General features: G+C 41.6%; 1 protein-coding gene across 5 annotated transcripts in view; it reads right to left on the bottom strand.

Moving 5' to 3' along the window:
* Positions 1 to 16,567: 16,567 nt before the first annotated feature.
* Positions 16,568 to 24,995, bottom strand: part of LOC139160304 (interleukin-17 receptor E-like) — a 59,562-nt gene continuing 51,134 nt past the window's right edge. For 3 of the 5 annotated variants that reach the window (XM_070738032.1, XM_070738030.1, XM_070738031.1), the window contains 3 exons: positions 24,801 to 24,852; positions 22,752 to 22,859; positions 16,568 to 19,398 (listed from right to left, as the gene is read on the bottom strand). In XM_070738032.1, the coding sequence (XP_070594133.1) occupies positions 18,704 to 19,398; positions 22,752 to 22,859; positions 24,801 to 24,852 (855 nt within the window). In that variant the 3' untranslated portion in view covers positions 16,568 to 18,703. The remainder of the gene's footprint in view (positions 19,399 to 22,751; positions 22,860 to 24,800; positions 24,853 to 24,995) is intronic. The other 2 variants (XR_011557917.1, XR_011557918.1) reach the window with 1 other exon arrangement.

Below are 24,995 nucleotides of genomic sequence, written 5' to 3'. Positions count from 1 at the left end.
ATTCTATTCTAGTCTAGTCTAGTCTATATTCTATTCTATTCTATTCTAGTCTAGTCTAGTCTATATTCTATTCTATTCTATTCTATTCTAGTCTAGTCTAGTCTATATTCTATTCTGTTCTATTCTATTCTATTCTATTCTATTCTATTCTAGTCTAGTTTAGTCTAGTCTAGTCTAGTCTAGTTTAGTCTATAATCTATTCTATTCTATTCTAGTGTAGTCTAGTCTAGTCTAGTCTAGTCTAGTCTATATTCTATTCTGTTCTATTCTATTCTATTCTAGTCTATTCTAGTCTAGTCTAGTCTAGTTTAGTCTATAATCAATTCTATTCTATTCTATTCTAGTCTAGTCTATTCTAGTGTAGTCTAGTCTAGTCTAGTCTATATTCTATTCTGTTCTATTCTAGTCTATATTCTATTCTGTTCTATTCTATTCTATTCTAGTCTAGTTTAGTCTATTCTATTCTATTCTAGTCTAGTTTAGTCTATTCTAGTCTAGTCTAGTCTAATTTAGTCTATATTCTATTCTATTCTATTCTAGTCTAGTCTAGTCTATATTCTATTCTATTCTAGTCTAGTCTAGTCTAGTCTATATTCTATTCTATTCTATTCTAGTCTAGTCTAGTCTATATTCTATTCTGTTCTATTCTATTCTATTCTATTCTAGTCTAGTCTAGTCTAGTCTATATTCTATTCTATTCTATTCTAGTCTAGTCTATTCTAGTATAGTCTAGTTTAGTCTATATTCTATTCTATTCTATTCTATTCTAGTCTAGTCTATATTCTATTCTATTCTATTCTAGTCTAGTCTAGTCTAGTCTATATTCTGTTCTGTTCTATTCTATTCTAGTCTATTCTAGTCTAGTTTAGTCTGTATTCTATTCTATTCTATTCTACTCTAGTCTAGTCTAGTCTATATTCTATTCTGTTCTATTCTATTCTATTCTAGTCTATTCTAGTCTAGTCTAGTTTAGTCTATAATCTATTCTATTCTATTCTATTCTATTCTAGTCTATTCTAGTGTAGTCTAGTCTAGTCTATATTCTATTCTGTTCTATTCTATTCTATTCTAGTCTATATTATATTCTGTTCTATTCTATTCTATTCTATTCTAGTTTAGTCTATTCTATTCTATTCTAGTCTAGTTTAGTCTATTCTAGTCTAGTCTAGTCTAATTTAGTCTATATTCTATTCTATTCTATTCTAGTCTAGTCTAGTCTATATTCTATTCTATTCTATTCTAGTCTAGTCTAGTCTATATTCTATTCTATTCTAGTCTAGTCTAGTCTAGTCTATATTCTATTCTGTTCTATTCTATTCTATTCTATTCTATTCTAGTCTAGTTTAGTCTAGTCTAGTCTAGTCTAGTTTAGTCTATAATCTATTCTATTCTATTCTAGTGTAGTCTAGTCTAGTCTAGTCTAGTCTATATTCTATTCTGTTCTATTCTATTCTATTCTAGTCTAGTCTAGTCTAGTTTAGTCTATAATCAATTCTATTCTATTCTATTCTATTCTAGTCTATTCTAGTGTAGTCTAGTCTAGTCTAGTCTATATTCTATTCTGTTCTATTCTAGTCTATATTCTATTCTGTTCTATTCTATTCTATTCTAGTCTAGTTTAGTCTATTCTATTCTATTCTAGTCTAGTTTAGTCTATTCTAGTCTAGTCTAGTCTAATTTAGTCTATATTCTATTCTATTCTATTCTAGTCTAGTCTAGTATATATTCTATTCTATTCTAGTCTAGTCTAGTCTAGTCTATATTCTATTCTATTCTATTCTAGTCTAGTCTAGTCTAGTCTATATTCTATTCTGTTCTATTCTATTCTATTCTATTCTAGTCTAGTCTAGTCTAGTTTAGTCTAGTCTAGTCTAGTCTAGTCTAGTCTAGTCTATATTCTATTCTATTCTAGTCTATTCTAGTCTAGTCTATTCTAGTCTAGTCTAGTTTAGTCTATATTCTATTCTATTCTAGTCTATTCTAGTCTAGTCTAGTCTATATTCTATTCTATTCTATTCTATTCTAGTCTAGTCTAGTCTAGTCTATATTCTGTTCTGTTCTGTTCTATTCTATTCTAATCTATTCTAGTCTATTCTAGTCTAGTTTAGTCTATATTCTATTCTATTCTAGTCTATTCTAGTCTAGTCTAGTCTAGTCTCGTCTAATCTCGTCTATGATAATAATAGGCGTTTTAGGTAAAATAGAAGAAACAAAATTGTGTTCTCAAATTTGGTAAGTAGCCAGGTAAGCTATAAGGTTACCTAAAGCAGCTTTGTGGAAAACAGTAAGTACTTTCCCAAGACCTGTGTAAGCTTTTGGGGACTTTCTGCTGAAAATGAAAAACAAGTGAAATGACGACTTGTGGACTGAATGACTGAAAAAGTCTGATCAAGTTGCTGAAGGGATTTTTAGATTAGTGAGGCTGGAGGAACTAAAAAAAATTGTTCATGATTGTTAAAAAGGATTCCGAAGTTGCCAGTTTCTCTTTCTTCTTCTTTTCTACTGTTTCGGTTTTTGCACTTTTCTCTCCCTCTTTATTTTTCCTTCTTTTCAGGGCGCAGTTTTCCTTCATGCTTGTCTTTTACACATGTAAAAATTCTTAATACAACTTATATTAAAAATAAGCCCCAAAGCAGCCATTTTGTGTGTGCGGCATGAAATGAATATTTCTAACGGGTCCTTTAGAATCAGAAGCTGCCAATTCCTGGTTTAAATTCAGCAGAAAGCAGACGTGGGTTCCTACCAGTCCTAACCGGTTCTTTAGAACCGTTAGTAACTTGTCAATGACATCACGGAGCTGATTCTGTCAGTGTCTCTGTGGGTGCCGCCATCTTGGATTTTGCTTCTCACTTGCCCATGCAACCCTGGGTGAACTGGCGGCAAAAGGATCCAGAAACCACCCTTGGTAGAAAGAATCTACCCTGTGATCCTGTAGGACAGTGGTTCTTGTTAAGGCGTCATGAAGATTTTATGTATGTATGTATGTATGTATGTATGTATGTATGTATGTATGTATGTATGTATGTATGTATTTAGTTAGTTAGTTAGTTAGTTAGTTAGTTAGTTAGTTAGTTAGTCCAATACACAATGAGGGTTTTAGTGGGTATATACACCTAGTAAAATACATGATGAAGGTTATAGAGGAGATACTCATAGTAAAATATATCTAAGAAATAATAGAAAAGAAGGTATAGGAATAGAACATATCAATGAAAGAATAGAAGAAGAGATATAGGAATAGAAGAAAGGTATAGGAGATATAGGAGAGCAATAGGACAGGGGATGGAAGGCACTCTAGTGCATTTGTACTCGCCCCTTACTGATCTCTTAGGAGTTCCACGCTTCAACAACTCGGTTACTGAAGTCATATTTTTTACAGTCAAGTTTGGAGTGGTTAATATTAAGTTTAAATCTGTTGTGTGCTCTTGTGTTCTTGTGGTTGAAGCTGAAGTAGTCACCGACAGGCAGGACGTTGCAGCATATGATTAGATTAGATTTATTGGATTTATATACCGTCCCTCTCCGCAGACTCGGGCGCCTCACAACAATGGCAAAAACAGTACATAGTAACAAATCTAATATTTAGCAATATAATTTACAGTTTTAAGTTAAAAAGTCCATAAAAGCAACCCCAATATATATAAAAAACAAGCACACAATCAATCATAGACCAAAACTACATGGGCAAGGGGGAGATGTTTCAATTCCCCCATGCCTGACGGCACAGGTGGGTTTTAAGCAGCTTACGAAAGGCAAGGAGGGTGGGGGCTGAAAAGTCCAGAGACAAGGCTAGGTAAAGACGGTTCCTTTATTTCAGCTCTTATAGGTAAGTGACAATCAGCGGAATACCGTCTGCTCAACCTGGGGAGAAACCGCTCTTTTTATACATTTGCAGCTCCCGCCAAAAGAGAGCAGCCCGCGTCTGAGCCAATCAGACGCGACTTCCTGTTTCCCGCTCAGACAACGTTTCCACACGGAACCAACTATTTACAAGGATACAACACCCCTCCCTCCTTAGTCAGAACACATCACTCAAGAAAGCCACGTGACGAAATCCTCCAATCTGCTTGGTCTTCGCGAGGCTCGCTCCGACCTGCGCAGTTCATTTGAGTCCTCGCTTCCAAAGGTGGAGGTCGGTTCGCCTGCACTTCCCCAGTGCGGCTGGGGCCTGGTTTGGGCTCCGGCCCGCTGAGTCGATCGGGCAGGCACAACACCGACCTCTGAGGATGAAGATGGCTCGGCGTCGCTGGAGGATCCTTCCTTACTCGATAAGTCCATTTGAATGTCCATTAAGGCGGGTTGCGCATTACAGTCTATTAGAGTGGGAGCGTCTGTTTTAGCGGTTTGCTCAGGGGAGGTTTCAATGCGCTTTCGTACATGGTCAATGTGCCGCTTCCACATTCGACCATCATCCAATTTTACAATGTATGTTTTAGGAGCAGTTTGTTGTACAATTGTTCCCTTCATCCAATTCAAACCCCCATCAAAATTCTTTGCAAAAACACTTTGACCCAAATACATTTGTCTTTCAGGGTTCACATACAAAGGGTTATGAGTACAAAACCTTGGGTGTAACCTATCCAGTGGGGATCTCAGTTTCCTTCCCATTAGTATTTCAGCAGGGCTTACATGTGTGTGGGAATTTGGTGTAATATGTTGTGTTAACAAGAATTGGTCCAGATGCTGTTGTACATCTCCAGGGCCTGACCTGCGCAATGCCTCTTTTGCAACCCGAACGTATCGTTCTGCCAAACCATTAGCCCAGGGCGAGTAAGGCGAGATGAGGGCATGTCTGACCCCCAAGTTATCTAAAAATAATTCAAATTGCCTGGCTGTCAATTGGGGGCCATTGTCTGACACTAAGATGTCAGGACAGCCATGGGTGGCAAACAAATGGCGCAGAACCTTAATGGTGGCACTCGTGGTTATATTATTCATTGCAATGATTTCCACCCACTTGGAAAATGCATCTACCACTATTAAGAAATATTGTGACCCCACTGGCCCTGCAAAATCAATATGGACCCTGGACCAAGGCCCTGCAGGTTGTTCCCATAGAAACATAGAAACATAGAAGACTGACGGCAGAAAAAGACCCCATGGTCCATCTAGTCTGCCCTTTTACTATTTCCTGTATTTTATCTTACAATGGATATATGTTTATCCCAGGCATGTTTAAATTCGGTTACTGTGGATTTACCAACCACGTCTGCTGGAAGTTTGTTCCAAGGATCTACTACTCTTTCAGTAAAATAATACTTTCTCATGTTGCCTTTGATCTTTCCCCCAACTAACTTCAGATTGTGTCCCCTTGTTCTTGTGTTCACTTTCCTGTTAAAAACACTTCCCTCCTGAACCCTATTTAACCCTTTAACATATTTAAATGTTTCGATCATGTCCCCCCTTTTCCTTCTGTCTTCCAGACTATACAGATTGAGTTCATTAAGTCTTTCCTGATACGTTTTATACTTCAGACCTTCCACCATTCTTGTAGCCCGTCTTTGGACCCGTTCAATTTTGTCAATATCTTTTTGTAGGTGAGGTCTCCAGAACTGAACACAGTACTCCAAATGTGGTCTCACCAGCGCTCTATATAAGGGGATCACAATCTCCCTCTTCCTGCTTGTTATACCTCTAGCTATGCAGCCAAGCATCCTACTTGCCTTTCCTACTGCCCGACCACACTGCTCACCCATTTTGAGACTGTCAGAAATCACTACCCCTAAATCCTTCTCTTCTGAAGTTTTTGCTAACACAGAACTGCCGATGCAATACTCAGATTTAGGATTCCTTTTCCCCAAGTGCATTATTTTACATTTGGAAACATTAAACTGCAGTTTCCATTGCTTTGACCATTTATCTAGTAACGCTAAATCATTTACCATATTACAGACCCCTCCAGGAATATCAACCCTATTGCACACTTTAGAGTCATCGGCAAATAGGCAAACCTTCCCTACCAAACCTTCCCCTATGTCACTCACAAACATATTAAAAAGAATAGGACCCAGAACAGACCCTTGTGGCACACCGCTTGTAACCTGTCTCTGCTCAGAATACTCGCCATTAACAATAACTCTCTGATGTCTATGCTTCAGCCAGCTTGAAATCCACTGAACTATCCAGGGATTAAGTCCAATCTTCACTAATTTATCTATCAGCTCTTTATGTGGAACCGTATCAAAGGCTTTGCTGAAGTCCAGATAGGCAATATCCACAGCACCACCTTGATCCAACACCTTTGTGACATAGTCAAAGAACTCAATGAGATTAGTCTGACACGATTTGCCTTCAGTAAAGCCATGCTGATTTGGGTCCAATAAGTTATTGTTTTTTAGATGCTGATTTATCCTCTTTTTGAGTAGAGTCTCCATCATTTTAACTACAACTGATGTCAAGCTAACTGGCCTGTAGTTTCCAGCTTCTTCTCTACTGCCCTTCTTGTGGATAGGCACAACACTGGCCATTCTCCAATCCTCAGGAACATCTCCTGTTAACAGGGATTGGTTAAACAAATCAGTCAGGGGGGTAGCAATGACAGATCTGAGTTCTTTAAGAACTCTGGGATGGATGCCATCTGGACCCATTGCCTTATTTATCTTTAATCTTTCAAGTTCTTCTAAGACATCGGCTTCTAAGATCACTGGAGCTGAATCCGTACAGCTGGAAGCAATGCTATATCCCTCTATAGTATTATTTTGTAAGGTGTCCTTTGAGAAAACTGAACAGAAGTAGCTATTGAAATGGTCAGCGATCTCCTTATTCCCATTAATGCATGTATTATTCCCGGTACTAAGCTTTGTGATGCTGCAGTTTTTTTTCTTCCTATCACTAATATATCTGAAGAAGGTTTTATCCCCCTTCTTTACAGATTTTGCTATTTCTTCCTCTTTTGAGGCTTTAGCAGCATATATTATCTGTTTCGCCTCCTTCTGTCTCATTTTATACACCTCTCTATCAGCTATACTTCCAGACTCTTTATACCTCCTATAGGCAGCCTTTTTTTCATTGACTATAGCCCTTACATCATTGCTAAACCATAGCGGTTTCTTCTTCCTTTTACCTTTAGTTACTTGCTTTACATAAAGTCTTGTGGCTTTTAAGATGGCCTTTTTTAATACAGTCCACTGGGTGCTCGCTCCTGCCATTTTATCCCTCCCCTTTAATTCATTATTTAAATATTCCCCCATTGCATTAAAATTTGTTTTTCTGAAATCCAATACTTTGGTTGCAGTATAGGATTGCTCACAATCAGTTTTTACATCAAACCACAAACATAGATGGTCGCTGCAACCTAAATTTTCTCCCACCTTGACCTCTGAAACCCGATTCCCATTTGTAAAAACTAAATCTAGAATATTCTCCCCTCTAGTTGGTGTCTTAACTAGCTGTGCCATAGCTGCTCCTGTAAAGGCCTCTACTATATTCTTACTTTTGCATGTAAGGGCACTGGGGATATTCCAGTCAACATCAGGCATGTTGAAATCACCCATAACCACAATATCTCCCTTTACTGCCATTAGGGTAATCTCATCCACCATCTTGTTGTCATGTTCCTCAGATTGCCCTGGAGGCCTATAGATCACCCCAATTCTAATGACAGAACCGTCTTTATTTTGCATGCAAATCCAGAGGGTCTCCAGATCTTTACATGTATTTTGAATTAGTATTGTTTTTAGACTTTCTTTAACATAAATGGCTACTCCACCTCCCCTTCTCTCTATTCTATCCTTCCTATACAGTGTATATCCTGGTATGGATATTTCCCATTCATTGGAATCCTTAAACCATGTCTCAGTTATGGCAACCAGATCCAAATTATCTCTAGATATTATGGCCATTAACTCACAGAGCTTGTTGCTCAAGCTTCGAGCATTCGTGCACATTACCCGAAGAACATTATTTTCATTATTAGTTTGCCCCTTATCATCAACAACTACATCTATTTTATTTTCAGCTCCCTTTTCATAAGCTTCCAGAAACTGATGTATCCTCATTGGTCGGGGACAGAAATCCTCCACATCTGGTACATCTCTGTCCCCTTTACCTAGTTTAAATGCCTGTCCAAAAAAGCTCTGAATTCCTCACCGAGCACCTGGGTACCTCTGTATGATGGATGCAAACCATCCCTCTTAAACAACTCCCTATTAGACCATCTACTGACATCATGACTTACATAACCAAAACCTTCAGCTTTACACCACTGCCTTAACCACACATTAAACTCTCTGATACAACTTGTTTTACCCTCCTGGCCACAAACCGGTAACACCTCTGAGAAAGTCACTGAATCAGTTATTTTACCCAGCTCCACACTTAGACTTTGAAAATCTCTTTTTACTACATTAACATTTCTCTGGGACAGATCGTTTGTGCCAAGATGCACCACCACATCAACTTTATTACCTTTACTCACAGCCCTGACAATGTTTGTAATCCGCCTCCTGTCCCTGTGGGCAGTGGCTCCTGAAAGACACCTCATCACCTTCACCACATCCTTCCTCTGTCCCAAATCAACACCTCTGACAATCGAGTCACCCACAAGAACATGTGTCCTCTCTTTATTTCTACTAACTGGACTTGGTTTGGTGACACTATGTTCCTCATTTACAACAACTTCTCCTTTGAACATCCCCTCATTTTCCGCCTGAGGGGCCTTGCTAATATCTACAACATCCTTACTATTTAAATCCGCAAGAACATTATAGGAGTTGGATACAGAGAGACCAAAATTGTTATGTTTTTGTTCAACTGCACGTAATCTTCCTGAACCAACAGTTGTCCAAACAGCCCTCCTCCTCGGGGGGCGCTGTGGAAGTGGAGGCTGCACACATGGCTGCAATACAGCACGTGGTTGGGACAATCTTTCCACTTCTGCCTGCAAGCTACAAACTAAGGACTGCAATCTAGAGATCTCGCCATCTAACCTAGATGTCCTAATGCAAAGAGGGCAGTACCCCAAGTTCCACAAGGTACTACGGAACACAACAGCCAAACAAGTGTTACACTGTACCAAGCCAATCATCTTAAGAATGTATTGGAATACAGGTACTTAGCAAGAAAATGAACCCCTATTGCTACCAAACTTTGCTGATTTTGGTTTATAGTTATATAATTTTCCTCTCCTCTTCCTCTGTGTTCTGAAAGTGCAGTTTAAAATGGCTTTTCTGACCCTTTTATACTTCCCAATCTAGTCCCCTCCTCCCTGAATTCAATAACGCAATCAGTCAATGAAATTTCCCCTTACAGCCAGCTATATCCCCTCCTCCTTGAATTCAATAACACTATCAGCCAAAGAAATTTCCCCTTACAGCCAGCTATATACCCTCCTCCTTGAATTCAAGAATACAAACTGTAAACAGCACTATTTTCCTCTCCTCTTCCTCTGTGTTCTGAAAGTGCAGTTTAAAATGGCTTTTCTGACCCTTTTATACTTCCCAATCTAGTCCCCTCCTCCCTGAATTCAATAACGCAATCAGTCAATGAAATTTCCCCTTACAGCCAGCTATATCCCCTCCTCCTTGAATTCAATAACAGTATCAGCCAAAGAAATTTCCCCTTACAGCCAGCTATATACCCTCCTCCTTGAATTCAAGAATACAAACTGTAAACAGCACTATTTTCCTCTCCTCTTCCTCTGTGTTCTGAAAGTGCAGTTTAAAAATGGCTTTTCTGACCCTTTTATACTTCCCAATCTAGTCCCCTCCTCCCTGAATTCCCACTCTGCTGGAGTTGTTTTGGGGGGGTTAGGCCGCGACTCTTGGCATGGATCACACTTGGCTACCCACTTTTCAATATCAGTATCCAGACCTGGCCACCATAAGTGCCCCCTAGCTAGGCCCTTCATCCTGACAATCCCAGGATGGCCCACATGTAACATTGTGAGTACTTTGGTCCTTAGACTTCCAGGAATGATTACTCTATCACCCCACAACAGGCAACCTTTAACATATGACAATTCCAGTCTTTTGGTTTTAAAATCACATAAATCAGATTCTACAGAGTCATTCTGCCACCCCTTAAGTACACAGTTTACCACCTTTTTTAGAATTGGGTCTTGCTGCGTGTGCGCAGCCACCTCCCTTGCAGTAGTTAGTGGGTTATCTTCGAGCTCTATCATTAAAACATCAGCAGATGGGGCAGGGTCCTCTACTAACTCTGGCATTGGGCACCTACTGAGACCATCTGCGTGGTTGATGGTTTTACCCCCTTTGTGAATGAGCTCGTACTGGTATCCTGAGAGGAACAAGGCCCACCTGATTAATCTTGGAGACATAAATGGGGGAGTTGGTTTGTTGGGGGCTAAGAGGCCTAGTAAAGGCTTGTGGTCGGTAACCAATTCAAAACTCCTGCCAAAGAGATAATTATGGAACTTCTTCACCCCAGCCACTAACGCTAGAGCCTCCTTATCTAGTTGGCTGTAATTTCTCTCCGTATTGGTCATTGTCCTTGAAAAGAAAGCAATTGGGGCCTCTGTATTATTTGGCAACACATGTGCCAAAACCCCTCCTACGCCATATGGGGACGCATCGCACGTAAGCCTGACGGGTAGTAACGTGCTATACTGGACTACTACACTTGCGGAAGTTAACAACTGTTTTATTTGTAAAAAGGCTTCGTGTTCAGTTCTCCCCCATGTCCAAAGGGTTCCTTTCTGCAGTAGCCGGTGTAGAGGCTCTGCTGCTGTTGCCTTCTGTTTTAAAAAGACAGAGTAAAAGTTTAGAAGGCCTAAGAATGCCTGCAATTCTGTTCTATTCTGTGGCTCTGGGGCTTCCCTGATGGCTTTTAACTTTTCAGTAGTGGGGTGTATGCCTTCCCCATCTATTCTATATCCTAGAAATTCTACACTGTTGGTTCCCCACACACATTTGTCAGGTTTGATCCTTAGCCCTTTATCTTGTAGTCTATGTAATACTTCTCTTATTCTTTCGTTGAGTTGAGATTGGTTTTCTCCTGAGATTAAAATGTCATCAAAATAGGGAATGGTCCCTTTAATTCCTGACAGCAAACGTTCCATTATGCTTTGAAAAATCCCGGGAGCTATGCTTACCCCAAATTGTAATCTGGTACATTTAAATGCACCCCTGTGGGTGACAATTGTCTGTGCGAGTGCTGTTGGTTCATCGACAGGGAGCTGCTGGTAAGCTTGGGCTAAATCGATTTTTGCGAACACTTTCCCTTCCCCCAGGGAGTGAAGGAGCTGTTGTACCACTGGAATGGGGTAAGGGTGATGTTGGAGGGCTTTGTTGAGCGTAGACTTATAGTCAGCGCAAACCCTCAATGAGCCATCCGGTTTAAGGCATCAGTGAGGCGATCTTCCGGGCTATCAAACTTGCATTTTGAAAGCACCGTTCGAAGACGCGTCGCGAACTGATTAATGGATTCGGATTCGAGCTGGGCCATTCTTGAAAACTGGTGCCGGAAAACGACGGCTGGTTTCGTAGGCTTGAAATGGCTCGCGAGCTTGGTTTGCAGGACGTCCCAAGCGACGGATTTGGCTGGGAGCGGATCGGTGAGAGTCTGGGCGAGATCGAATATTTCTGGGCCGCAGTAGTTCAGGAAGATTGCCCGCTTTCGTTCGGCGTCGGCGTCCCTTATTCCCGCAGCTTCGAGGAAGATCTCGAACTTGGCTATGTAGGCGTCCTAGGAAGATTTCTCCGGATCGAAGAACTCAGGAGCCCGGCCGATTTGAAGGTTGTTCATCTTGCACGCGTGGTTCTTCCGTCCGTCGTCGCCAGTGAAAAGTCCAGAGACAAGGCTAGGTAAAGACGGTTCCTTTATTTCAGCTCTTATAGGTAAGTGACAATCAGCGGAATACCGTGTGCTCAACCTGGGGAGAAACCGCTCTTTTTATACATTTGCGGCTCCCGCCAAAAGAGAGCAGCCCGCGTCTGAGCCAATCAGACGCGACTTCCTGTTTCCCGCTCAGACAACGTTTCCACACGGAACCAACTATTTACAAGGATACAACAGGGGCAATCCTAATCTCTGGGGGGAGCTGGTTCCAGAGGGTCGGAGCCACCACAGAGAAGGCTCTTCCCCTGGGTCCCGCCAGATGACATTGTTTTGTTGACAGGACCCGGAGAAGGCCAACTCTGTGGGACCTAACTAGTCACTGGGATTCGTGTGGCAGAAGGTGGTCCCAGAGATATTCTGGTCCGGTGCCATGAAGGGCTTTATAGGTCATAACCAACACTTTGAATTGTGACCGGAAACTGATTGGCAACCAATGCAGACTGCGGAGTGTTGGAGTTACATGGGCATACTTAGAGAAGCCCACAATTGCTCTCGCAGCTGCATTCTGCATGATCTGGAGTTTCTGAACATTCTTCAAAGGTAGCCTTGTGGGCAATACTTAGATCTTGTTTAAGGCGTCTTAGTTCTAAACTTTCTAGGCCCAGGATTGCAAGTCTAGTCTCGTAGGGTATTCTATTTCAAGTGGAGGAGTGAAGGGCTCTTCTGGTGAAGTATCTTTGGACATTTTCAAGGGTGTTAATGTCTGAGGTGCGATATGGGTTCCAAACAGATGAGCTGTCTTCGAGGATGGGTCTGGCAAAAGTTTTGTAAGCTCTGGTAAATAGTGTGAGATTGCCAGAGCAGAAGCTACATAAGATTAGGTTTACAACTCTTGAAGCCTTCTTGCTTGCTTGTAGAAAAATTCTAAATTTGGACATATATGTTGTCTAGGTTTCTTTTTCTTGACTGAAGAATTCTGACACTTGAGCCATAGAGGACTGCATTTTGAGCCGAGTCGTGTGAAGGTTCGGGCACCTTCATCGCCACTGTTAAGTCAGTGATGACACTGAGTCTGTTGTAGCTTAACTTGTCTTTATTGAACAAGAGCTGTAACAATAACCAGTAACTAACACTACATAAACTCCACACACCACGCCGACAAACCATTCCACTATTTGTACTTTTTTAAATGGCGGGAAAACTGAGACAGCTGTTTATTTTTTGGTGGCATTTGTCTTGACCAATCAGCGGCTGCTGCCGTCGGTCGCTTGGAACCAATAAAATGGATAGATTGCTTTAACTGTCAGACATAACTATTCTCAACCTTGGTGGCTTGTAGATGTGTGGATTTCAAAATTCAAGGGTGATTCTCAACCTTGGTGGCTTGTAGATGTGTGGATCCTAAAATTTCTCTGCCAGCAGTTGAAGTTCATACACGTTAAAGTTGCCATGGTTAAAACACATTGCTATACGGCCTGGATTAAACTTGTACGTCCTAGCCCTTGTGATAGAATTGCAGGGGGTACGAATTTATGAACCCGGATTGACTTTTATTAATCATTAGCTTAAAAAGCAGAAATCCCTATCACTTTCAAAATCAGGCAAAGATAAGCCTTGACTTGGAACAATCTAAAGCGCAAAAGGAACCAGGAGACGACTAGTACGTGTCGATAACAAATTCCAACAGATCGTACTTCCCTACCACTAACAGTGCTTGCTTTGGAATTGCCCTTTGTTCTATAACAGAATAAAGCAATCCCCTTGCCTTTTGTGTTTGTGTGGAACCCAAAACAAAACCAGCATTCTTTGAGACAACACATATAGTTGATAGCGGAATGAAGTTGGTGGCTTCAGAAGATGTACAGGTAATCCTCGACTTACAACCTCAACTGAGTCCGAATTTTATATTGCTGAGTGAGACATTTGTTGGCTGAATTTTGCTCCGTTTTACAACCTTTCTTGCTTCCGTTGTTAAGTGAGTTTTGTTCGATTTTATGACTTTTCTCGTCACATTTGTTAACTGAATCACTGCAGTTGTTAAATTAGTAACTCCATTGTTAAGTGAAACTGGTTTCCCCATTGCAGGCTAACTCTGCCCATAGCCAGCAGTTCGATCCTGACTGGCTCAGCCTTCCGTTATTATTTTTTATTATTATTTATTAGATTTGTATGCCGCCCCTCTCCGAAGACTTGGAGCGGCTCACAACAACAATACACAATACAAATCCAATGATTAAAAACAGAGCAGTTAAAACCCTGAATTTAAAAACAATCATAAAACCCAAAGAAACCATACATAAAACGGAGCGGCTGGGGGGAATCAGTTTCCCCATGCCTGGCGGCAGAGGTGGGTTTTTAGGAGTTTGCGAAAGGCAAGGAGAGTGGGGGCAGTCCTGATCTCTGGGGGGAGTTGATTCCAGAGGGTCGGGGCCACCACAGAGAAGTCTCTTCCCCTGGGTCCCGCCAGATGGCATTGTTTTGTCGACGGGACCCGAGAAGGCCAACTCTGTGGGACCTAATCGGTCACTGGGATTCATGTGGCAGAAGGCGGTATGGTAGGTATTCTGGCCCGATGCCATGTAGGGCTTTATAGGTCATTACCAACACTTTGAATTGTGTCCGGAAACTAATCAGCAACCAGTTCAGGCCGTGGAGTGTTGATGACTGTCTCTTTTCCAAGACAGTCTTCTCTATAGGGTTCTATAGGGTTCCCCATCTTGCCTTATTTCCCACATATATGCTTGTGCCGGCAGGCTTGGTATGAATGAGTGATAGTTGTACGCAGTGAATGGCTACCAAAATCTTTACTGACACACTGTGGGCGTGGCATTTTCTTTCAACATATTTCAATGCAAATTAGGTGCTCTGGGTCCATTTTCGCTACTCGGCTGCGTTCTTGCCTGTCCGGGCAGTAGCCCACCCCTGGTTGTATGTGTATTTTATATGGGTTTCAACTTTTGTATTTGTTTTTATTGTATCTACTTTGGGGTATTTTTTAATATTTTATTGTTGTACACCACCCTGAATTTGGAAGGAGAGGGACAGCTTATAAATTTGAAAAATAAATAAATAAACAAAATATTCCATTTTAGGAAACTGGGGGTTCCCTTAGAGATACACCGAAAGAAAATTAAGGAAAAAAACACAACACGGCAAATGAGTTCAGACAAGAAATAATTTCCCACCTGTTTCTGTAATTATTCTTATCCCCACCCTCACTTCCGTACTCACCTCGATTTGGCCTGCAACTGTTTGGAGAACTGAAATTGCCTTGGACATAGGCCTCTCTAGGAATCAGTGTGATTTCAGGGGGGAGAAATTATGACTCCTCCCCTGGTAGATATGATGGAAAATGTAGTTCAACTATATGCATGGTTGGGGTTATCTTAAGCTAAATTTAAATCACTATGGCTTGTTTGATTTCTTCACTTCTTTTGGGGAATTCCTATTACACCACCACGCTTCCTCTCTTTGCCAATGAGGCATTGAATCGATGAGGAGAACAGGAAATTTTAGCTCCATTCTTCCCACAGACCCATTCCAAAGTTAGATGGAACTTTTTGTTTAAGAAAAGAGGAAAACAGATGGAAGATATCTGGAGACCTCACCTACAACAAGATATTGACAAAATTGAACGGGTCCAAAGACGGGCTACAAGAATGGTGGAAGGTCTTAAGCATAAAACGTATCAGGAAAGACTTAATGAACTCAATCTGTATAGTCTGGAGGACAGAAGGAAAAGGGGGGACATGATCGAAACATTTAAATATATTAAAGGGTTAAATAAGGTCCAGGAGGGAAGTGTTTTTAATAGGAAAGTGAACACAAGAACAAGGGGACACAATCTGAAGTTAGTTGGGGGAAAGATCAAAAGCAACATGAGAAAATATTATTTTACTGAAAGAGTAGTAGATCCTTGGAACAAACTTCCAGCAGACGTGGTAGATAAATCCACAGTAACTGAATTTAAACATGCCTGGGATAAACATATATCCATCCTAAGATAAAATACAGAAAATAGTATAAGGGCAGACTAGATGGACCATGAGGTCTTTTTCTGCCGTCAGACTTCTATGTTTCTATGTTTCTATATTTGACTGTAAGTTCTGGAACTCCTTTGACATTATTTGAATAGCATAGATAGAACAAGGGCTCAATAATCTTGACTTAAGGGCCACCATCTCCTCAGAGAATAGCTATTGATCAGATATGTTTCATCATGAATCGGAAATGTGCCTTTATTTCTACATTCATTGTATTGGGTCATTTGAATGATGAAATGGAAAGGCATATAAGAAAGTAAAACAAAACAAAACAAAATACCTCAAGCCCTGTATGATATATAGGTAGTCTTCGACTTATAACAATTTGTTTAGTGATCATTTGAAGTGACAACAGCACTGAAACAAAAATGATTTAGAAACATAGAAACATAGAAGATTGACGGCAGAAAAAGAACTCATGGTCCATCTAGTCTGCCCTTATACTATTTCCTGTATTTTATCTTGGGATGGATATGTGTTTATCCCAGGCATGTTTGAATTCAGTTACTGTGGATTTACCAACCACATGTGCTGGAAGTTTGTTCCAAGCATCTACTACTCTTTCAGTAAAATAATATTTTCTCACATTGCTTCTAATCTTTCCCCCAACTAACAAAAAGATTAGCAAGCTTACTTTCAAACCCTCAAGGCACAGAAATACTTTTAAATAAGGCATGGTGACTTTAGTTTATCAAGGTTTCTACTTTTTTAAACCAGTTTTTTTAAAGGTTTAAACTTTTTAAAGAGACCATCTGTACAAGTGTTGTAGATACCTCACGTAGAAAAGATTCCTTTAAAAGTCATCTTTATTGTTGTAATTTCAAGATAACAGCACCAAGAATAGATGTAAGACCTGAGCAGCAGCAGCAACAACAACAACAAAAAAATCCCTCTGTAGATTAAACACACAAAATAAAGATCTCTTACAACTCTCCTAGCAACGTGCTTGTTTTGCTGGATTGGAAACGGAGTTGTCCAAAGCAAGGCAAGTGGGTAGCTGGTTACATTCAAATTCACCTGTTTGTATGACTTTGTAAGTCCTTTTCTGACTCGCTTGTACACAACCACAATGCACCCTGATAATTTTTTATTTTGTTTTATCCGCTGCCATCATCTTGCCCCAGAGCTTATGAGCAAAATGGCTTCTCTTCTCCACTGGTGTTGAAATAGTGGTTTCTAAGGGGTGTTAAACCTGTTGTGTCTTTGTCATCCCATTTCCTTGAAGGGAGTCAGGAGACTGCATGGACGGATGACAGAATTGGGATAGGCATTGGTAATAGGGACAGCTGACTCCCTGCTGGCATACCATAGCATTTTGGCCAGCTCATAGGTCGATGGAGAGAACCTTTACTCTACATTGGGGAATGTCTCTTAGTTAAAGTGCCAGATTTTAAGATTGGGAAAGAGGGACACCATTGAGTGTGGGGGAAGGGGCTAAAAAAAGTTTAGCCAAAAAAAATCTCTCTCTTGCTCTCTCTCTTGCTCTCTTCCCCTCTTTCTCTCTCTCTCTTTCTCTCTCTCTCTCTCTCACACTCTCTTTTTTTCTCACTCTCTCTTTATCTCTCCCTATCTCTTGCTCTCTCTCGCTGTCTCTTTCTCTCCCTCTCTTTCTCTCTCTCACTTGCTCTCTCTCTCACTCTCTCTTTTTCTCACTCTCTTTCTCTTTCACTCTCTCTTGCTCTCTCTCACTCTCTGTCTCTTGCTCTCCCTCTCTTTTTCTCTGTCACTTGGTCTCTCTCTCTCTTGCTCTCTCCCCCTTCTTGCTCTCTCTCTCTCTCACTCTCTCTCTCTCTCTCTTTTTCTCACTCTCTTTCTCTCTCCCTCTCTCTCTGTCTCTTTCTCTCTCTCTTTCTCTCTCATGCATGTGCCCAAACCCATAACCCTTCCCTCTCATGCACACACACACACACACACTGCCTCCACACACACATATGTGTGCAGGCCTCACTGAAGCCTCCAGACTTCCGGTAGGCCCATTGGGCTGTTTTTCACCCTCCCCAGACTTTAGAAGCCTGTGGATGACAAAAAACAGCCCGATGGGCCTACCTGAATTTTATTCTGAATTTCCGGTAGGCTTATTTGATCTGTTTTCCCCATCCACAGGCTCCAGAGGCTTTCTTGAAGAAGCCTGAGGAGGGCAAAAACGGCCACCCCCCACCCTCTGGAAGGTCAAAAATCAGTTGGCCAGCATGCACATCCACGCTGGAGCTGACATAGGACGATGCCCCTGTGTGCCCTCAGATATGGCTCTGCGTGTCACAGGTTCACCATCATGGATCTCAGAGATTGCTATCTGCAGGCTTCTTTGTGCTGGTCTTTGTGTCTCCACGAGTAGAAATGTTTAAGGACCCATGTTTTGAAAAGAAAAGGAAAAAGAAAAATAAACATTCTGTGTCAGATATGTTCTCCACCTTCTGTGGGTTGGAGTCCTGAAGTGATGGGCGTTGAACAAAGCAAGAATTAAAGCCTCTTCGCTCAGTCCATCTAGCTTGCAACAAGATGACCTGGTTGCCTTCGGACAAGCTTACTATCCTCCCGGAGGAATTCGCTAGGAAGCAGCCCCTGTGAACCGCTCACACGACGGCCCAACAATGTTTCATATTGCACCATCCCACATTCAGCAGCAAGGCCGCGACTCCTTCTTCACAGTACCCTGTCATCTCTATGGCAACAGACGCCATGACCACCAGATGATGAAGGCGGAGAAAGGAGGCCTCTCTGGCACACCCAGAGAAATCTCTCTGATTTACATTCAAGCTGGGCTGGACCTCTTCCTTTGTCTTTTGTGGCATTGGATTGACTAGCCAAGATGATTACAGATGTCCTTTCTTAAGACACCATAAAGAAGCCAACCCTTCTGAGGCCCAACGAACACCTTCTGGCTACGGATCCCCAGTGGGATCAATCCCGTTTCGCAATACACCTCAAGTGCAGCTTGGCCTGTGCACCTTGGGTTGACGGAGGGGGAAGAGGGATTCTTCCAGTCTCCTGATGTCCTTGCTCCAGGGCTGATTCCGCTGTTTCCGCGAACCCCTCTTCCTCTCGGCTTTGAGCAGATGGCACACAAGGGCTTTGGCACTGGTGTGGAGCCAGCTGGGTCCTGAGCTGGAGTTGCCCTGCAGGACCCCAACCAGGTCCCGCAAGTCGTGAGGCAGGCGGTAACAGGGGAGGAGGCGCAGAGCACGCGGAATATCCCGCCGGTCGCACAGTTTGTTGAAATAGGCAATTACCCAGTCACATCGCGGGACCGTTCCAGCTGCACCCTGAAGCTCGCCTTGTAAACAGGCCATGGCTGCCCCAAAGAGGTCGTAGGGCTCTGGGGCTTTCCTCTCAGGGCTACTTGCCTCTCCTTGCCAAAGTCCGTAAGCGTTGGCGCTGCCCGCGCTCCACAGCAGTAGCACCTGGCCCTGCTTGTGACCCACGAGTTCCCGTTGGGCGTACATCCAGGGCAGGATGCCCAGTCGTCCCACGTGGCCCAACTCCCAGAGGTCCAGCAGCACAGGGCAGCCCAGGGCCGACCGCAACAATGCCGCGAAGGAGCAAACCAACTGTTTGTGCTCCTCTGAATCAGGAGAGTAGATCAGCAGGATGGGACGGGAATGGTGCCGGCAAGGGGCGTCTGAAAGAGAAGCAGAAATGAAAGGGAATGAGGAAGGCTTTTAATTAGCATTTTAATGGTTTTATAGAAACATAGAAACATAGAAGACTGACGGCAGAAAAAGACCTCATGGTCCATCTAGTCTGCCCTTATACTATTTTCTGTATTTTATCTTAGGATGGATCTATGTTTGTCTCAGGCATGTTTAAATTCAGTTACTGTGGATTTACCAACCACGTCTGCTGGAAGTTTGTTCCAAGGATCTACTACTCTTTCAGTAAAATATTGTCCTATAATTATTTTTCCCTTCCCCAACAACAAACATGTGCTAAACTATTTCTCTCTCTCTTTTTTTTTTTTTACTGTACTCTTATTGGGAAGGCTAGCCAGAGACCATAAACAAGATATTTCTGATCTAATTCAATTCAATTCAATTGATTAGATTTGTATGCCGCACCTCTCCGAAGACTCAGGGCGGCTCACAACAATAATAAAAACAATATTCCAGCGAAAAACAAATCTAATATTAAAAAGCACATAAACCACTATCATATTTTAAAAAAGCAAACAACATCTACATACCCAAACATAAATATAAAAAAGTCTGGGGGAAAGGTGTCTCAACTCCCCCATGCCTGGCGGTATAGATGGGTCTTGAGTAATTTACGAAAGACAAGGAGTGTGGGGGCAGTTCTAATCTCGGGGGGAGTTGATTCCAGAGGGCCGGGGCTTCCCCTGGGGCCTGCCAAACGACATTGTTTGGTCGATGGGACCCAGAGAAGGCCAACTCTGTGGGACCTTATCAGTCACTGGGATTCGTGTAGTAGCAGGCAGTTCCGGAGGTACTCGGGTCCAATGCCATGTAGGGCTTTAAAGGTCATAACCAACACTTTAAATTGTGACCGGAAACTGATCGGCAGCCAATGCAGGCCACGGAGTGTTGTAGAAACGTGGGCGAATCTAGGAAGCCCCACGATGGCTTTCGGGCTGCGTTCTGCACGATCTGAACTCGACTGCAGAAAATATGACTTCAGCAATGAGCCCAGGTGGTGCAGTGAGTAGAGAGCAGTACTACAGGCAGCGGTGGGCTACGAGCCGGAACGGTAAATTGCGCTTGCCACCGCGGCTTGTAACTTCTTGCAGGGCCAGTACAATTTTGCTGCTGCACCTGTGGAGGCAGCAAAATCATGCACGGAGCTGCAGGTGCGCCCATGTTTTGGTGAGTTTTTTTGCTTCTGCGCATGCCGAAACACGGGCACACCTGTGGCTCCATATGCAATTTTGCTGCCTCCACAGGTGCAGCAGCAAAATCGCACTGGCCCTGCAAGAACTTACGAGCCAAGGCGGCGAGCGCAATTTAGCATTCTGGCTCGTAGCCCGCCGCTGATTGCAGGCCACTAAAGCTGACTGCTAGATCTGTAGGTCAGTGGTTCAAATCTCACCACCGGCTCAAGGTTGACTCAGCCTTCCATCCTTCCAAGGGGGGTAAAATGAGGCCCCAGATTGTTTGAGGGCAATATGCTGGCTCTGTTAAAAAGGGCTATTGCTAACATGTTGTAAGCCGCCCTGAGTCTAAGGAGAAGGGTGGCATACAAATCTAATTAATTAATTAATTAAATAAATAAATAAACAAACAAACAAACAAATAAATAAATAAACAAATAAATAAATAGAGTGATCAATGCCTGGAATGCCCTACCTGACTCTGTGGTTTCTTCCCCAAACCTCAAAAACTTTAGCCTTAGACTATCTACAGTCAACCTCTCCCCATTTCTAAGAGGTCTGTAAGGGGCGTGCATAAGCATACCACTGTGCCTACCGTCCCTCTTTTACTGTCCTATTGTCCTCTTTTATCATTACTTTTTACTCATCTTACGTTATGTTTATACAAACTACTGTCCTATACATGTTTGATTAAATAAACAAACAAACAAACAAACAAACAAACAAACAAACATTTGATTGGATCTTATAAGATTAAATTACATGGCATGTTGGATGGGAAGCAAAGAAAATATAAATCAAAATACTAAAAGAAACAAATAGGAATCTTCTCATGCATTTGACATATTTATCTCAAGGATAAGACAAAAGATAAAAGGTAGAGGTGTTTTTTTAATAATCCATATTTGGAAGCCTTAGAAATAATTCCTTAACGAAAGGTCACCTGAATGCAACTGAATCAACTTCTTTTTCGTGTTTCTCTCTATGCCATCTTCCCTAGCACATTTCATTTTAGTTTGCTTGAGGTTTTTTTTTTTAAATTAACATTTAGATCCATATAGCTACAACATTAAACTTGAGGATAAAACGTATAAAGAACTGTTGCTGGAATTGGGTATGTCTAGTCTTATGAAAAGAAGGACTGGGGAGACATGATAGCAGTGTTCCAATATCTCAGTGGTTGCCACAAAGAAGAGGGAGTCAGGCTATTCTCCAAAGCACCTGAGGGTAGAACAAGAAGTAATGGGTGAAAACTAACCAAGGAGACAAGCAACTTAGAACTAAGGAGAAATTTCCTGACAGTGAGAACAATTGATCAGTGGAACAACTTGCCACCAGAAGTTGTGAATGCTCCAACACTCAAAGTTTTTAAGAAGAGATTGGACAAACATTTGTCTGAAATTGTATAGTTTCAAGTTTCAAGTTTTAGTTTCAAGTTTTATTGGATTTATATGCCGCCCCTCTCCGAAAACTCCAGGAAATAGGCCAGGATGAGCAGGGGAGGGGTTGGACTACAAGACTTCCAAGGTCCCTTCCAACTCTGTTATTCTATTCTATTCTATTCTATTCCAGCACAGTGATCGTTTTAAAATAGGGATTATTAAACAAGTTAGTGTGGACTGTTCTATATGTAATACTAAGCAAATATACGTGTCCCAGGATCTTGTAATACTGAGCCCTGATTAGCACATTTGCATACAGATTATCCTCAATTTACAATGGCAACAACTGCAATTTTGGTTGTTAAGACATCGTAGTGATTAAGCGGGTCATGTGACCACAACCAATTTTACAATCTTTTTTTGCTGCAACCATTAAGCAAATGCGGTGGTCATTAAGCATAGTTTGCTACGGGAACTTTGAATGCAGGTGGTAAGTAGATTTTGTTTGTTATAGTTTCAAACGATCGCTAAGTGACCAGTCGTAACTCAAGGCCTGCTTGTACATTTGGCATCCAATGTGTATCAAGTCTATGCATGTTGCAAAAAGTTATCGTCTTTCTGGCTGACTATAAGACTCAATTTCTCATGAAATTGACAAGTCTCTGCTGCATCGTCGTATTTTCTGCTTGGCTGCTTGAGATTGGTAAAAAGTATAGAGTCGTATCCACCCACGCCCATTATAAACCAGTTCTCCTGATGCTTTTTTACCTCTACGAAGTCTGTGCACATTCCAGTGAATCAGGAAGATTGCCAGAGCCAGCAATCCCAGGCCCAGACCTACACCAAAGGCCAGCAACCCCCAGCGTCGGTGAGTAACTAGGAGGAAAAGAAGAAAAATGATGCGAAATCGCTATAGAAAGTAAGGGAATTCTTGATTACTTGTGCATTTCTGCAGAAAGGCACCCATGTCATATCTCTTACTTATCAGTTTCCCCCAATCTGGGCTTTGTCAGATGTATATGCAGAGAGTTCTCGATATACAGCCATTCATTTAGTGATATACAGCCATTCATTTCATTCAAAGTTGCAACGGCGCTGAAAAACATGACTTACAACCCGTCCTCACACTTACGACAAACACAGCAATCCCAAGGTCATGTGATCACAAAAAAGACCCGGGGTGGCACAGTGGTTAGAGTGCAGCACAGCAGGCTACTTCAGCTGATTGCTAGCTATATTTCAGCAGTTCAAATCTCACCACCGGCTCAAGGTTGACTCAGCCTTCCATCCTTCCAAGGTGAAATTTTTTTTTTAAAAAAAATGTTTATTAATTTTCTACATATAAAAAACAATCTAAACAAACAAAACATACAAAGAAAGAAAAAAGAAAGGAAAATGAAGGAAAGTAGACAGACCAATCAGCTTATAAACCTATAGAACATATAGAGCGTTCAGTTTCAATGATGTTCGATATATGCACATAGATAGTTATTTGCTTATCATCAGTTAATATTTCCTTTCACTACATACAAATATTTACTTGTATAAAAGACAACTGTATTGTTGACTATCACTATCAAGCAACCTAATATTAAGTACATTTGTATCTAGTGTGTGGAATTGTGTGTTTGTTTTCTTTAGTTCTGTATACTACATTGTATTCATTTTGGATATTTTTGAGGAATCAAAAATATCCTTCCGAGGTGAGTAAAATGAGGTCCCAGATTGTTGGGGGCAATAGGCTGATTCTGTAAACCGCTTAGAGAGGGATATAAAAGCACTATGAAGCGGTATATAAGTCTAAATGCTACTGCTAATGCTAAATGCTATTTGTTTGCTCAACATCCGGCATGTATTTACAATGTGTGCTGTGTTCTGGGGTCACGTGCAGTGTTCCCTCTAATTTTTTTGGGGGGTGGGCAGAAAAGTATAGTGTCTGAGCAGCAGTCCTTTGGGACTGGGCGGCACAGAAATAATAAATAAATAAGTAAGTAAGTAAGTAAGTAAGTAAGTAAGTAAGTAAGTAAGTAAGTAAGTAAGTATGTAAGTAAGTAAGTAAGTAAGTAAGTAAATAAATAAACAAACAAACAAACAAACAAATAAAAAACCCACCCTGTTTTGCCTCAGAGAATTTCAAAATAAAATACTGTACTGTGTGTCTATAACAGTGAGCTCATAATAGGGCAACTCTATCAATATCAAAATGCCACTTAAATAGTTGAGCTAGTTTCAAACTAGATTTTGATTTTCTTTCTCTCTTCCTTACTCCCATTCTTTTTCTTTCTCTTTTCCTTCCTCTCTTTTTTCTATCTGTTTCTCTCTCTTCCTCTCTTCCTCTCTCTCTCCTTCCCTCTCACTCTTTCCCTCTCGGCTTCTGGGCAGGTTTGAAAAACTCTGAGTTGATGATGATTTTTAAGTGAGCGATTGCTCACTGCTCAGCTTAGAGGGAACTATGGTCACGTGACTGCCATTTAACAATCTTCCCAGCCAGCTTCTAGCAAGCAAAGTCATTGGGAAAGGCCAGATTTACTTAAAATACCACAGGATTCACTTTTTCAATTGCAACAATCTGCTTAACAACCTTGGCAAAATGGTTGTAAAATTAGGCACAGCTCCTCTAACAACCTGTTTACTTAACAATGGGAATTCTGTTCTCAGTTGTGGCTACCACAGTTGTACCACAGTTCCTTGGTCTCTCTCGACCTTCCAAAAAAACACCACAGAAGTCACAACATAAGGGCTATTTTTCACAATAGGATCACACAACAATCTCCTCTTTATTCATTTTGTTTTTGTCGGAACAATCTCCGAACTTACCATCCGGACACAGGAGTCGCTTGCCAGCAAACCGTACATCAGAACGCCAGACCTAAAAAGTGGGAGGGAAAAAAAGAGGTGGGAATGAGATAATGGAACTCAGTACAGACGGTCCTCGGCTTACAACATTATTCATTTAGTGACTGTGAGCAGTGAGTCCCGGTTCAGATAGGGCTGCAACTGGTGCACCAGGCG

This window comes from Erythrolamprus reginae, chromosome 2 (genome assembly GCF_031021105.1).
Source record: "Erythrolamprus reginae isolate rEryReg1 chromosome 2, rEryReg1.hap1, whole genome shotgun sequence".
NCBI lineage: Eukaryota > Metazoa > Chordata > Lepidosauria > Squamata > Dipsadidae > Erythrolamprus > Erythrolamprus reginae.
Note: the sequence above shows the minus strand (reverse complement) of the source record. Positions and strands in the feature narration are given on the sequence as shown.